General features: G+C 63.8%; 2 protein-coding genes across 2 annotated transcripts; both read right to left on the bottom strand.

Moving 5' to 3' along the window:
• Positions 1-3,058: 3,058 nt before the first annotated feature.
• Positions 3,059-13,250, bottom strand: LOC311219413 (RNA-binding protein MEX3D-like). The gene is made up of 2 exons (XM_084302539.1): positions 13,024-13,250; positions 3,059-4,382 (listed from the first exon to the last, which is right to left on the bottom strand). The coding sequence occupies exons 1-2, from the start codon at positions 13,118-13,120 to the stop codon at positions 3,115-3,117; spliced, it is 1,365 nt and encodes a 454-aa protein (XP_084158665.1). The 5' UTR covers positions 13,121-13,250; the 3' UTR covers positions 3,059-3,114.
• A 74-nt stretch (positions 13,251-13,324) lies between these two features.
• On the bottom strand, positions 13,325-13,597 carry LOC311219450 (uncharacterized protein; the record flags this gene model as incomplete). Its single annotated transcript, XM_084302588.1, has 1 exon — positions 13,325-13,597. A coding segment is annotated over one exon (273 nt), but the record flags the coding sequence as incomplete, so codon positions are not given.
• Between the last annotated feature and the right edge of the window lie 1,876 nt (positions 13,598-15,473).

The raw sequence follows: 15,473 nt of genomic DNA, 5'->3' as shown, positions 1-15,473 counted from the left end.
TGCTGCAGGGGGCCGGTGCCCCCGCTGCTCCGTGCAGGCAGGCACGAGGCCATATTGCAAGCTTAAAAAGGGAAAAAAAGCTCCTCTAATGGCTGCAGTGCTGCTGCCGGGCTCAGGGAGCACCTCACTGCTTCCAAACACCGCCTTGGAGCCCTCTGCTGCTCTCACACCCCGCTCCCACCCCAGCCCCTCATCAGGGGCCAGGGCTGGCGATGCCATCCTGCTGCTGAATCCACAAACCCAGGGGAGCAGTGGGCAGCGAACCCCCAGGTCTGGGGAGCACCCACATCACTGCCCTGCTGGAGCCCAGCAAACACGAGCCCAGCAAGCTGGGGAGGGGGCACAAAGGGGGCTGCGCTTTGGGTGCCCCCTCTCAGGGACCAGCAGCAGTCCCAGAGGTGCTGGGGGGGGGGGGGGGGGCAGCATTGCAGCCCTTTCCCCCCACCCCCAGCAGCACCAAGCCTTACCTGCCCATAGGGCTGCCCTGCTGCCATGGTCACCCCCACTTCTGCCACACTGCTGCCCCCCCTGCCTGTGGTCCCTTTATGGCTGTTAATTGCTGCTAATTGGCTGGGGGGGTCCCCGCCCACTAATTGCTGCTAATTGGGTGTGGGGGTCCTGCCCTGCTCTGCCACCTGGTCAGCCCCACACACCCTCACCCGCTAGGGGAGATGATGAGGGGCTGTGGCTAGCTTCTCCCCACCCCACAGCTGCAGCACCCTAAGAGACCCCCACCTTGTAGGCACCCCCAAGACACCCCCACCTCCCATTTGGGGCATCCAAACCCCCTCCTGGGACCCCCCTGAGAAGGGGACAACCCAAGACCCCTTGAATCACCCCCCTACCTGGGACCATGGAGGGCACCCCAAGCCTCTCCTATCTAAGACACCCCAAAATTGCCCTCATGCAGGGCAACTTGGGCCACCCACACCCTGACCCCCACCCAGGGCACCCCAAGCACCCATGGGTGAGTGACGGAGCAGGGTGCTGCTGAGCTACCCCCGGCTGAGTTCAGCTCAGTCCATGAAGGGATTTTTTTTTTCTCAGCGCACCTCCAGCCTTTTTCACTGACTCATGCCATGGGTGCATGGGGGGGACACCCAATTTGGGACCCTCATCTGGGGCCCCCTACCATGTGCAGTCCCTGTGGGGCCCTGACTTCCTTGCCCCAGGTCCCTGGGTCTGGGGGGTGGCACCCTGCACCTGCGGTGTGCTGGTGGGTGTCTGGGGGTGCTGCTGCCCATGGGTGGCCACAGCCCTTGGGAGTAGGTCCCCATGGCCTGTGGGTGCTATTTTCTGTGGGTCCTTGTGGTCCATGGGTGCCACTGTCCACGGGTGACACAGCCTGTGGGTCCTCATGGCCTGTGGGCACCCTTTTCTGTGGGTCCTCCTGCCCCATGGGTCCCACGTGCCCACGGTGGCCCTGGATGCTGCAAGGAGGTGGCTGATGGCCCTGTGCAGAGGGGCTCAGGGTTGGTGACCAAGATGAGGCCGTGGGGTTGGCCTGGCAGCTGGGGACAGGGGGATGAGGGGCTGCACAGGCAGGGTAAGAGGTAGGGGACAGCGAGCAGCCCCGGGGACAAAGCGGGGGCGCTGGCCAGGATGGGGACAATTCACCCTGTGGCAACATCCCCTTGGGACCCCACTCTTGCCCCAGGCACCCACCCGCGCCCAGCTGCTGCACTCTGAAGCAATCCCACGGGGCTCTGCTGGGCAAATGGGAGGAGGGGAGCCTTGTCCCCCTGTAGGACAGTGCAACAGGGATGTTTGCTGATGCAAAAATTAATCCCCGCTCACTCGAGGGCCGTCAGCGCCACGCGGCTCGTTAATGAATCCCATAGGTGGGCTCGCGCCGTGCGCACCCTGCGGACACCGGCCTAGGCCCCAAAAGCCAGGGAGACAGCAGGTGCTGGGCAACCTTTAGTTGTTTTTTTCTCCCCAAACTGGTCCCAAAACCCGGCCAAACCACCCCGGGGATCACCAAGTGGGGACACAGACAGACAGACAGACGGGAGTGCTGTGGGACAGCCGTGCCCAAGGAGCCCGGTGCCGAGACGCCGCGGGCAGCGATGCAGTGGAGGCAGCACATGGGTTCGTATATAGTAAAAAGTCTTTATTAAGAAGGCTTTGAAGTCAAAAAATAAAACTCTTGATACAATTTTCATAACCGTCAAGTCAGCTCAGCAAATATATAATCAGTACTTTAGCCATGTAAGGTTAAAGGTCCGTTATTTTCTTTTTAAAATAAAATATATTTTAGTTTTTAAAATTTATTCAATAAAGTACATATTTTCCTATAAATTCCCTACATATACATAAAGAGGTAAAAAATAAAAAAATAAAACTAAAAAAAAAAACAAACACAAAAACGACCGTGAAATAAAAAGGAGATAGAAATCTGTCAGGTTTTTGTGACGTGACGTGTCCACCGTGCCCCCTCCAGCCCCCGCCCGGGACCCCCAGCCTCTCGTAATGCGCGTTTTGGGCAGTTTTCACATTGGCAAAATAGAAGATAAGACCTGTGTTACAAAAAAAATATATATATATTTATAGAACCGTCAAGAATCATCCAAAAAAATAACTACATACAAAAAGAACGACAACAAAAAAATTATAATAATAATAGAATGCTTTTAAAAAAATAAAAGACAACCCTTGCGTGTCCTAAAATAAAAAGTGCAACCGGACCTTTTCTTTCTGTTTATTTAACTTTGCAAACTGAATACTGTTATTTGGAAAGGACTGTTGAAGAACAGCTGGGCTTTCTCCTCCCAGCCGCCACAGCCGGGTTAAGAGTTAAAGCTATTCTGTAAACATTTGATTTTGCTCCTCTCTGCGGTTTTGCGCCCCTCTTCCTCGTCGTCTTCGTCCACCCCTTTCTCCCCACCCCTCCCGACCCCTTTATTTTATTTTTTTTCTGTCCGCCCCTCCCTCCCCACGATCCTGCCCTCCGGCTTCCATCCAGCAAGAGAAATAGCATCTCTGTCCCCCCCCCCGCGCCCCCAGTCTGATCCGTTAAATAAAAAGGTTGATTCCAACAGTTTAAAGTCCTTAAAAAGCTGTGTTGGGGGGGAGGGGGAGGGAGGGCTGACCGCCCCGGCTGGCCGGCCCCGGCTAGGAGAAGATGTGGATGGCTTGGGTGGCCGGCGTGTGGCACGCGGGGCACTCGGGCTCGGCTTTGCCGCAGATGCGCATGGCGCACTCCATGCAGAAGAGGTTGTGGCCGCAGGGCACCAGGGCGGCGATCACCTCGCTCTCGAAGCACACCATGCACTCGCGGGAGCTCTTGCGGTGCCCGTCGGAGCTGCTCGAGTCGGTGGGCGAGCCCGAGGCGGCCGAGATGCTGCCGGGCAGGGAGGAGGAGGAGGAGTAGCCCGTGCTGGTGGAGAAGGAGGAGAGCGAGCCTTGGGTGGGCAGCCAGGACAAGGTGCTGACGGGGTCGCTCTGGATGCGGCGGGCCAAGGGGTGCTCCAGCGCCCCGCCGGCGCTCTCGGGCAGGGTGGGCGAGTGGCGCGGCGTGGCCGCCCCGCTGCCGCGTCTCTGCGAGCCGCCGACGGAGGAGGAGCAGCCGCTGAAGGCCTGCAGGGGGTTGGCGGCGCGCTCGAAGGGCGACCAGATGGTGGTGGGCGTCGTGAGGTCCAGGGCCAAGAAGTCGAAGCCGAAGTCGCACTCCTCCGAGCCCAGCGAGGCCGGCGGCTCGCTGAAGGCGAAGCCGCTGCTGGTGCTGTAGGGGCTGGTGGGGCTGGCGTCCGCCACCCGCCCGCTGTAGAAGGACTCGGTGGAGGCGCTGCCCAGGGAGCTGAGGCTGTCGTTGCGCAGGGCGGCGGCGGGGCGCCGGGCAGGGTGCGGGGCCTTGGCCCACAAGACGGCCGCGCCGCCCTGCAGGTCGAGGCAGACGTCGGTGCCGTTGGTGTGGAAGTCGTTGTCGGCGTTGACGTCGATGAAGGAGCCTGTCCGCATGGTGATGTGCGCCTCGATCTCCTCCCGGGCCCGGTCCACGTTCTCGGGCATGCCCGTCACCTCGAAGACGGGCTCCTTGTCCCGGCTGGGCGTCACGATGTAGGTGTGCGTCTGCTGCTGGATGCGCTTGATGGTGGCTCCCTTGGGGCCCACCACCAGCCCCACCACGCGGTACGGGACCCTCACCTGGATGGTGGTCTGTCCCGGCAGGTTGGGGGGCCCCTGCATGGCGCCCGTCAGCCCGTTCACTTTGTTGCGCGTCGCCCGGATCATGGAGAAGTGCTCGGCGGCCGAGAGGATCTCCCTCTTGGCCATCTCCACGTCCTCCTTCCTCCCGGTCACGATGAAAACGGGCTCCTCGCCCCTGACCGGCGTCTTGATGTACGTGTTGGTCTTGGCACGCAGGGCTTTGATTTTGCAGCCTGCAGAGCGAGAGCAGAAAAGAAACATCACGTCAAAGGCGAGACCCCACGGGGACCCCTGCTCACTGCCTGGGGGGGAGATGCAGACCCAGCGGGACCCAGCAGGTCCCAGCAGGTCCCAGCAGGTCCCAGCAGGTCCCCCAGCTCTGCAGCAGCAGCACAGACACCCCTGGAAAGGGCTCTTGCTGGTTTGCCTGCACCTTGCACCAGCTGCCAACACCGGGAAACAGCCCCGGCCGTGCCCAAAGGCAGCGGGGATGGATGTGGAGGGAAGGGGGAGCCAAGCACCAGCACCCCCTCCTCGCCTCCTCCCTAATTCCTCCCTGAAGGGACACAGGGGACACCAACGCAGGGACACTGCATGAGGGACAGGCTGCCAGCACTCCTGTTTCTGGAAAGACCTGCTCGCCCCGCACCAGGAGCGTGATTCAGCGGGCAGAGCCTGTGCTGGGACGCAGGAGCCTGGGGTTTGGTGCCTCGCACAGCCCGGCTGAGCCCCTGCCCCTCTGCTCCCACCCGGCTGAGCCCCTGTCCCCGCAGCACCCTCCCAGCCCCGCTGCTCGCTCCGGCTCTGCCCACGCTTCACCAAGCACCCGCTGCACATCACACCCGAAGCAAAGCTGGGAGCCTGTGGGGACGGAGGCTGCAGGAACGGAGCCCGAAGCCCATCCCTGCCCTCCGCCAACTCGGCTGCTGCAGACCCCTGCTGATAACCCACGAAATTGCTGCACGGCACCAGGGAGGGCTCAGCTGCTCGCGGACGCAGACACGGCGGCTGCGAGCACCCGGCTGGCTCAGGGCATCGCTCCTCCTCCTGCCCCGTGGGAGGGCAGGGCTGCTCTGCCAGCAGCGAGGCTGCAAAAAGCAGAGCCCCGGGAGGCTGCCGCGACGCAGCCGGGGCCAGGGCTGGAGCAGGACACCCGGGCAGCCCTGTCCCACGCAGGGGCACCGACCCACGCTCGGCTCCCTTTCAGCACTGCCGCCAGTGAGCAGAGCCCTGACAGGCTGCGCTGTTCCTGGAGACCAGCGTGCTCAGCAGGGCATTAAGTGTCATGAATAATTGAAAGCTAAAAAGCTGTCAAAATCAGCGAGCGGCGGCTGTTCCAGGTGTCACACCCCGCTCTGTGGCTGTGCTGAGCCCTCCGATTGCCACGTCCAGGGGGAACTGAGGGGGGTACGAAGCCAGCCTGTCCAGACACCACCTCCAAAAAACTGTGGCTTGTGCCAGCAGCCTGGCTCTGGGGCAGAGAGAGGAGCGACCAGGCACAACTGGGGACACAGGAAAGCCACCAGCTACGGGCTGGGACTTCACATGGGCCACACCAAGTGTCTTTGGAGGCCACCTCCAAGCACTTGTTGCAATCCACCACCTCGAGCCCCTCTTGCCGCGTGTTGCCCCGGGGATTAGCACCCGCCCAGGCTCAGCCTTCCTGCAGCAGGGCTCAGCACGGGGCTGCCTGGTCCCACGCCGGCTCCTGGAGATGGGAAAGCCACTGAGCGGCTGCGGGAGCTCGCAGAGGAAGAATGTGGGTGGAGAAGGGTTTGTCTGGGCTTTTCCTAATTTAGGACAACAACTGGAAGGTGTATTTATGGCTGGGGGCAGCACAGGGGTGGGGAAAGCAATGGCCCAGTCACCAGGGCAGGGCAGAACGAGCAACCATCAAAGACCCTTTTTTTTTTTTTTTTTTTTTTTAAACAAGCATGTGTCAGTCCTGGCGAGGCTGCCTGGAGCAGGGAGCCTGGCAGCCCCACGTTGCCCTCCCAGATTTATTCCAGCACCTGCTGCAAGCTCCCTTCCTGCTCCACGTCTCGGCAGCACGAGGCCGGCACAGGCGGTGTCAGCAGCACCAAGCAGGGGGCTCGCTCCCCCGAGGCGACGCTCAGCCCGGTTATGGAGAGGGGCACCTCAAGCCCAGGCGATGCCGTAAAGTGGAGCAGAGGGATGCTCACACCCTGCTCTGGGGTACGGCAGGGAAATAAATCTTTGCTAAAACCACCTGGCACCATCTGGGGGGGCTCGGGGCGGGGAGAGCTGCACCAAGCCCGCGGAAGCCCACAGAGACTCTCCCAAAATGCTGGAGGCAGCAGCGAGGCTCTGAGGGTGTCGCTTGCTGCGGGGACAGGTGCTCTGGTTGGGGGAACGCAGCATGTTTGGTGCCCTGAGACCCCACATAGCCACCAGCACCCTCCTTCCAGCCCCCTCCGGGGACACGGTGGCACCGAAGTGACATCCACAGGGGCAGCAGGCACGATCTGCCCCCCTGAGAGCTGCAGGGCGTTTTGCTGGTCCCCCCCCCCGGGTGCCACCCTTGCAGCTGAGATCTGAAACTGTTCTTCCGATCGGAAAAGTGATTTCAAGACAAGGAGCTATCAAAAGCTGCCAGCAGTTCTGGGAGCTGCTCGGTGACAACGGCCCCTGGGGGCACGCCGAGAGCTGCTCGCGGAGCCGCACGGGGGTTTCTGAGTGATTGAGCACCCGAGGCAGGGGCTGGGGAAGCTGCTCACCCGCGGCCACCTCCGTGCCTGTGCAGGAACAGCGCTCTCACGGCTCCATGCGAGGAGCCTGGCACGATGAGCAGACGAGCACTCACAGACGGGCACCACGGGGATGTTGGAGAAGTGCTTGCTGCTGGGACGGGCACCGGGAGAGCCCCACGGCCCCGAGCAGCTGCAGGGACCGGCTGGGGGCTGGCTGCATCCGTCCCTGGTCCCAAAACTCCACCTAAGCCAGAGAAACGGGGCTGGCAGCTACTGGCCGTGGGGCTGTCCGAGCAGCGGGTGGCAGCTGTGGTGCTCTGAAGGTCACGGCCACCACCGGCGGATGGGCAGCTTCCCCGGGCTCAGATTCAGGACCACTTTTAAACCCACGCTGCACAGTGAACCATGGGTCTGCGAGTCCTGGGGACTGGAGAGGACACCCAGCCTTGCACTGGCACAGATCCCAGCAAACCCTCTCCCTGGTGAGGTGGCTGAGCTGATCCTGCTCCTCCCCAGGGGGCTCTGGGAGGTGCCAAAGCGCTCGTGCCGAGCACCCCGCAGCCCGCCTGGGGGACCCCAACTGAGCCCGGCGGCCTCAGACCGCGCACCACACATGGTTTCACCCGCAACCTGCAACTGGGGGAATGCTCTGTACCAGTACGAGCTATTTTAGATCAGTCTCAACACGCCCCCACCCAAGCGCGCTGCGCAAGCCTCCATCCCAGATGGCCGCATCCATCTCGAGTCCGCACAGCGCAACCCCAGCGGGCGGGGGCCGTGCGGGACGGGGGCTGCGGGGAGGTCCGGGCGTCCTGCGGTGTCGCCAGCCCTCACCCCAGACCCAGCACCGAGCCCCAGCCACGTGGCAGCGGTCGGCGTTCCCAGGGTTTAGCTTGTTGGGGTGGCCGACGCGCAGCAGTAATTATGAGGGAGGAGGAAAACAAGGTGCCAGACTTTGCTACGAGTCTATAAATAAGGTGGCTTTAAAAGTGTGTTTCGGATCCAAAAAAAAAACCAACCCAACAAAACAGGGGGCAGACCCTGGGGAGCTGCAGCCCGCACAGATCCCTTCCTGACACATCCCCGCCAGCCCCAGGAGCTGCTCTGTCTCCAAGCTACGGCTCTTGGGGACAGCTCGGCGCCCCGTGGGCCCTATTTCACAACAACCCACGGCCCCGTGATGCTGCCAGCCAGCACCTTCTCTCCAGGGGTCTGCCACGCGCACCCCCACCAGGTGACAGCCACGGGGCAAAGCCCCTTGCACCGGAGTCCTGCCCTGACTGCCTGCAAACGGCACCGGCAGGACGCAAGCTGGAGGCTGCTCTCCAAAATGCTCCCAACCCGCAGTCTCCACACCCTCCGTCTACGAGCCGCCCTCTGCCAGCCCCACGGATGCGCCCATGGCACCTGCCCACGGGGCTGCCCCTCGCTAGCAGGTTACAAGAACAGAACCCGGGGGGATCATCGCCGTGGTGGCACCCACTGAGGTTTTCGCTCAGGGCACCCTCGCACGGCACCGCCAACGAGGCCCCGGCCGTCTGCCAGCAGCCCCACGCCGCTCGGGGCTGTGAGCATCGCAGGTGCCCACGAAACCTGCAGAGTGGGATGGGAGGCACCTCGCCATCCTCCACACTCCCGGAGTCATCTGGGCAGGAGACAAGAAACCCACCACGGCACGCGGCACATGGCTGATCTGCTCGCTGGTCCCAAGCACAGCCCGGCCACAGCCCGCTGGGACGCGGTGTGGCCCCTCCACGTGAGGAGGACAACGCCAGCTGGCTCCCTGGCCGGTGACCAGGCCACGTCTCCGTTTGCACGAGGAGCTTTGGCTTGTGGTGCCCCAACCCTGAGCTACGAAAACCCAGGGGGCAACCAGGCTTCTCTGGAGGAGTCCCTGGTGGCGTTAACCAGCAGGACTGCTGCCTGCAGAGCCTCCAAGAAGACCTCGGCCTTCCTCTTCCCCGGCACTTCCTCGCCTCTGACCCCGCACCACGGAGCCACCGGCCCCCTTTGGTCCGGGCGAACAGCACCAGGACCAGACGTGGAGAAGCACACGTTGCTCCTCCGCCGCATCTCTTCTCCCCTCTTGCTGAGCGCTTCTCTCCACCTCTCTGCAAACAGTAATTAATTCTCCCTCACAACAGCTCTGCGGGAGGCGGGCACCTCACACCTTTGTTTCTTCTCCAGACTCCGGGGAAAGCGAGGCAGGGAGGCTGGGCTCCTCGCCACGAGACGGAGAGGAGGGAGCTGGTGCCAGAGCCAAGATCCAGAGGCAGAGCCTTCAGCGACCGGCCCAACCCGCGCTGCCAACCCCAGGACTTTCTGGCTCTGCTCAGATCAGACGAGGCAGCAGGAGGTGGCCGGGCCAGCCGAAAGGACGTGGCACGGCGGGCAGAGGACGGCACGGCGAGGGGCTCTCCGGCAGGCCCAGCCAAACGCCGCAGGTTGGTTTGCAGACGCTGGGGCTGGCTCAAAAAACAAGGCCCGTGGTCTCTCTGTACATTTTCCAAGCACCGAAACACCCGCTGCACTCCGGCAGGGAGGAGAGCAGCCACATTTCATCCTTCCTGCATCTCCCCTTCAAGCATCCCAGCGTCTCCTATAAACAGCAACTTCCCAAAATCCTGCACAGAGCTGAGAAGTGCCCGCACATCGCAGCGGGGAAGTGGAACCAGGCAGCGAAGCTGCACGGGGCAGAGCCAAAAGCAGAGCCCCAAGCCCTCGGGATGCTCCGGCAGCCCCCAGGACACACGCTGCTGGGCACGGACCCCCCAGCAATGCCTGCACGGGGCTTGGGGCTCCAGCAGCCAGCCCGCCCCGTGCCCCAGCCTCCCCTTTCCCCGGCACGGCTTCGATCACCTTCACGTCACCGCCCTACTTCTGCTGGCTGGAAAGAGCAGAACGCGATCAATGCCCACAGCGCTTTTTGGAGACAGTCCCTCCCACGGCAAGAGTCATGAATGGGCTTGCACGCGAAGGCATGACCACGTAATCCTGCCCGGCCACGCTGCCTTTCGGGAGCGGTGTGGGCAGGGACGAGAAGGGCCTCGGATGCAGGCAGGCACCGCGCCGCCACCGGAGCCGGGCTGGACATGAGGGGCTGCAGCCACAGCCTCCGGCCCAGCCGACACAACACCGAGGTGCTTTGCGCAGCAAAGGTTTGCTTCCTGAGCTGCTGCTCCCTTCGGGAAAGGTGTAACTTAGCAAGTCTGGAGGAGAGAAATCAAAGAAAAAGGAGGAATTGGAGAAATCCTGGCCAACGCCCTCTGTCACGCAGCAGCCCATGGGACAGCCTCGCGCCGGCTGGATGGGGACAGCGCTGCCTGCCTACGGGACCTGCCTCCACCCCGATAAGCGGCATGGGCAGAGGCGCTGCTGGGCCTTGGGGACAGGAGATGGGTCCCCAAAGCACCCCGAGAGCTGCTCCAGCACACGAGGTGCCGTCAGGTGCACACACCCACCCCCAGCTCGCAGAGACGCTCAGCACCTGCACCTCACCGCTCGTGAGCGCAGCCCTCCCGCTCCAGCCATCGCCTGGCCGGGGACGCGGGGACCCTGCGGGCTTGGCCCCGCAGCCGAGCATCACCCCAGAGCCACCAGCGATGCCCCAGGGCAGCACCTTTGGGACACACATTTCTGATGGCGCTGCCTCTTTTGTTGCGGCGGAGCTGAGGGGATGGGAGGCAGGGAGCAGAGCCCGGGTGGCGGGGAGGTGACAAAGCCTCCCGAGCCTTTCAGCCACCAGGGATCCCGGTCCCTGCCCACGCATGGCACCACAAGAGCCCGTTGCAGGCTCTTGGCCAGGCTGGGCGCTCAGGATGGAAGCAGGCACAGGAGAAATGAGAGCAACGGGGACATGGCTCGGTGGGATCTGACCTGAGCCCACAGCACAGCTCGCTGCTGGAACAACCACGGACACTGCAAAGCACCCCAGGCTTGGTGCCCCCCCAGGGGACACCCACAGCACACTGCTGCACCCACAGGGGGACCTGGGGACCCGAGGGACACGGTGCCAGCACTGACGCAGGAGGACGAGGCACAGGAGCCCTGAGGAGGAAGGGCTCTGCTCAGTTTAAAGCCCCCGGTGCTGCAATGGCCTTGCACTTCCCTGACTTAGAGCAGCTGCCAGCAGCGCTGGAGGAAGCAGAGCGCAGCGGGAGCACAGAGACACCCCGGTGACACCCCTGTGCCCCCACATGCTGCTGAACCAGCCCCTATATACCACAGCAGCCCCCTGCCAGCAGAAACACAGGGTGCCAAACGCTGACCCCTCCTCACACCAAAACCCCAGCACAAAGGGGCTGCAGCATCCTCGGGGAGCCAAAGGCACCCACGGAGCAAATCCCACGGGGATGGGCGCTGTGGGCGGGCTGGGGCACCCACGGCCCATCACTGGCACCGTGTCCCCCCAAACCCCGCAGCAGCACCCCACTCACCCCACCTCAATGTAGCACAAGCATCTCTCCCAGCCTCCTCCTGCAGCCCCACGGGGCTCCATGAGCACCCTGAGCTCCACACGAGGTGTGCGGGTACCCGGGCACATGGCGAGCTCCTCGGGGAGCAGAAGCCACCCCGAGGCCGGGTGCTGCCGGAGGCAGGACACCTGGACAAAGTCGGGTTCACCCAACCCACCCACGAAGACGCTTCCCAGCGGAGGCACGGACCTCACCGTGGGATCGCCAACCACCGAGGGACCCCCGGGGGGCCGCGAGCCCCTCGCCACACAGCCGAATCCACGCCCGCATCCCGAGCGGAGCGCGCTGCTCTCCCCGCGGCGCTCCTCTCCCCTCTCCTCGAGCCGCCGGCGACGTCCCGGGCTCGGCGGTGCCGTTGTGCCGGGCTGGGCCTCCCGGTGTGCTGGCGAGGGGTGCGCGGTGGAAAAGTTGGGGCCGGCCGGGAGCGCGGCTGGCGGGGAGGCAGCGCAGGCCAATGGGAAGCGCAGAGCATGATGTCACCACGCTCATCGCAGCGTGGCTCGGGCTAACAAAGAGAACAATGAGGCTGCCCAGCGCCCCGCTTCCCCGCCGATAAAATGCCCCCCGGGACCCCAGCACCGAGCCCCTCCGGGAGGGACGGGGCCGGGGCAGCGGGGCTGGGGGCAGCGGGAGCGGCGAGCGGCACCAAAACGCCCCCAGGTCGGGGCGCGAGCAGCCCCAGGACCCAGCTCCACCTGGATCTCTGCGGGAGCAGCTCCCTTCCTTTTTATTTTATTTTTTTTACCCCCCTTTCTGTCTTTTTTTTTTTTTTTTAATTTTACTTTTAATTTCCTTACCGGGGGGCTTTTTCCTTCAAGGTGCAACTCGGGGAAACGGCTATTTGGGATTTCCTCGAGACAAAGCCCACGCCTGGCACACACACGCCCAGGGCTGAGGCGTGCCCGGGTGTCCTTTTGTGACAGATCCCAGCGAGCTGGGCTCCCCCCCACCCCAAACTGCTCCAAATCTGGGGAGTTTCACCTATTTCCACCAGCGGATCCATCCGATGGGCGCCCTTTGGCCGCGGGCTCCGAAACGCCCGGCGTTAGCGCAGGGCGAAGGGGGGAGAGACGGGAGGGTGTGGTGGGGGGGGGGGGGGAGGTTTCTGGGCTAAAATAAAATCAAGGCTCTCCCCGCAGGCCGTGCCCGTCCCTACCCACCCCGCTGCCACCGACTTGCGAGAAGTCCAGCCATCCCGAGAACTTTCCCTACGCGCCAGGCGTTTATTCCGCCCGTGCTGGCCTACGTGCTTTAATTCATATTTACCCTTGCTTTTATTTTTATTTTTTTTAATTCCCCCCCCCATAAAAATCGCAGCTCGCTCGTAAAAGCCCCGAGGCGAGCGGGTGCCGCCAGGAAGAGTTTTTTTTTTTTTTTTTTTTTCTTTGTATGTGTTTTTTTTTTTTTTTTGGGGGGGGGGGGGGGGGGGGGTGGGCAGGGATTTATTGCCGTCAAGTTTCCGCCTCCGCGCCGCTTCGAGGGGAAAAAAAGAGACAAAGCCCGAAAAGTGACCCAAATCGGAGGGGAGGGGACAAAGCAAGAATTCAAGAAAAACCCAAACGGGGGGAGCGGAGCGGCACCGAGGGGGGGGGGGGGGGGCGGCTCCGGGCATCCCCCGGGGCCGGTCCCCGAGGGTGGGAGCGGGGTCAGGGGGGGATGTCCCGAGGGGGGGGTCCCGGGGCCGTTACCTTGGCGTCCCACGATCTCGGCGACGTGCTCGGAGCTGGGCACGGGCACGCACTCGGTCATGTTGACGCTTTTCTTCCTGCCGCCCAGGATGCTCATCTGCTCGGGCAGCGGCAGCGGCGGGGCGAAGGGCCCGAAAACGCCGGGATGGGGGGGGTGGGGGTGGGGGTGGTGAGAGTGAGGAGGAGGAGGAGGAGGAGGAGGGGGGGGAGGAAGAGCAGCGGCAGCAGCGGGAGGAGGGGGGGGGGAGGCGGTGCCGGTTAGCGGGGGGCTGCCCCCGCTCCCCCGGTGGCCTCCCCGAGCCTCGCCGGGCTCCGCTTCCTCCAGAGCCTCCCCCGCCGCCTCGTCCAGCCCCAGCAGCGACAGCTGCGACAGGGCGAACCGCAGGGCGGCCGCTTCGTCCGGCGGCGGTGCTGGCGGCGGCTGCTGCTGCTCCTCCCGCTCCGCCTCGGGCTCCGGTTCCTGCCCGCTGGGCGGCGGCGGCGGTGGCGGCGGCGGAGGGCTGAGCAGCGCCAGGCAGCGGGGCGGGCCGCGGGCAGCCTGCCCGCCGTCGGGCTGGTAGATGGAGCCGGGCATGGCGGCGGGAGGAGCGGCCGGGGCGGTGCCGGTGCCGGTGCCCGGGGCCCGGTGCCCGCCGCACGCCGCCGCCGCCGCTCTGCGCCCCCTCCCCCCCCCCACCCCCGCCACCGCCCCCCCCCCTCGGCCCCGCCCCGCCCCGCCCCGACAATGGGCCGCGCCCCGCCGCGCGCCTGCGCGTGCAAGGGGAGGGGCGGGGCCTAAAGGAGCCACGCCCCCTTCCCTCGCGCTCCGCCTCGCCGCTCGCACGGCTCCGCCCCGCCCCTCTCTCCTCGGCCCCGCCCCCTCCGCGTGACTCCGCCCCCTCGTTCCATGGCCACGCCCACTTTCGTCGTGGCTCCGCCCCCCCCCCCCGGCTCCGGGAGCTGAACCCTGGGGCACGGCCACGGCCCCGCGGGGACCCCCCCGGGGGCTGGAGGGAGCCGGAGCCCGGCCCCGCCTGGGGAGGGTCCGGAACACGATGTAAGAATGGGGGAGGTGGGCGGGGGGGGGGGCTGCGGGACCCCCGGGGCTGGGGCCCGAGGCTCCGGGACAGCCAGGATTGGGGGCTGCCTGCGGGACCCCCAGTGCGGGGACCCCCAAGCTTAGGGGCTGCCTTCGGGACCCCCAATGCGGGACCCCCAATGCTCCAGGGCTGCAGGACTCTCAAGCTTGGGGGCTGCCTTCAGGCCCCCCAGTCTCTCCCCAGCCCCCCCAGTCCCACCCCAGCCCCCCCAGGAGCCCCCAGCAGTGACAGCAGGGACGCAGCAGGTCCGGCTCTGCACAGCCCTTTATTTGCTGGGGCGCCTCTCCCCCAGGACGGAGGACACAGCAGCAAAGGGTCGGCCACAGCCCGCCCGGCCCCCCCAAACGCAGGCAGCCAGCCCAGGTCAAGCCCCCATGGTCACAAATTCAAGGGTCTGGGCTCCCGGCCCAGCTGCTCTTCCAGCCCTACAGCCCCTGACACCCACAGAGGTCCCCGAAGGGCTGGCTCCAGGCATAAAACACCTCCTGCCCCCCCAGGCTAACTCACAGCTTTCCTTTCCAGCCCCTTTCCTCGAGGGGTGCAGTGTGGGGGCTCCCCAGCTGTGCCCCCCAGTTCTGGGAGCTCCCCTGGCTGCCACCTCTGTAGGAGTTGTTCTGCAGCAGGCTTCAGGTAGAGAAAGAAATTTGTTGAGTAACTGGGGAAGAAGGAAGAGCTTGTTAGAACCCCGTTATTTTCCAACATGTACTGCTGCCCACCACGCTGTCGCTGTAGGGCTGCCCCCCACCGACCAGCTCCCTGCAGAACAACTTCCCCCAAATCATTTTCTCCACCTGGGCCACGGGGTTATAGGGAATTTCCACAGACGGAGCTTTAAGAAACCCTTCCTGGCAGTGACGACACGCTAACTCACCCTAATGCACCAATTATTAGGTCACCCACTACCTCACATGCCCAGATTCCCTGCTCAGATTCCACAGGTCCCATTCTCAAGCTTCATTTTCTCCATTCTCACGTAACTGCCTTCCCAAAGCGCTGTCTTTGGGACTAATTCAGCCAGGCAGCTTGGGGTTGTTTTTAATTGCGAGCACCACCACCCGCGTCTGGTCCAGAAACCCCCTTCCAAACAGCCCTGCTCTGTTTGCGTTTCACAGAGCCCTGTAAACATTAACTCCTGCCAGCCAGCAGCCTAAACACACGGGCAGTCCCTCGGCTTCCACATTTTGCCCTTCAGTTGGTGACTGTGCTACAGGGATGGACTTTCACCCCATACTTCTGACACTCCGGATGGTTCAACTTGTATGTCATCTTCTCAGCGAGATAACAGCCATGGGGAACTGCCCCCATCCTTCTTTCCATTCCTTTTACCCACCCATCTAAACGTAAAATGTTTCCAAGAAGGATTTTCAGCAG

Source organism: Netta rufina (assembly GCF_964035555.1).
Source record: "Netta rufina genome assembly, chromosome: 28".
In the NCBI taxonomy this organism is placed as follows: domain Eukaryota; kingdom Metazoa; phylum Chordata; class Aves; order Anseriformes; family Anatidae; genus Netta; species Netta rufina.
The sequence above is the reverse complement of the archived record's forward strand: the minus strand, read 5'-3'. Positions and strand labels throughout refer to the sequence as shown.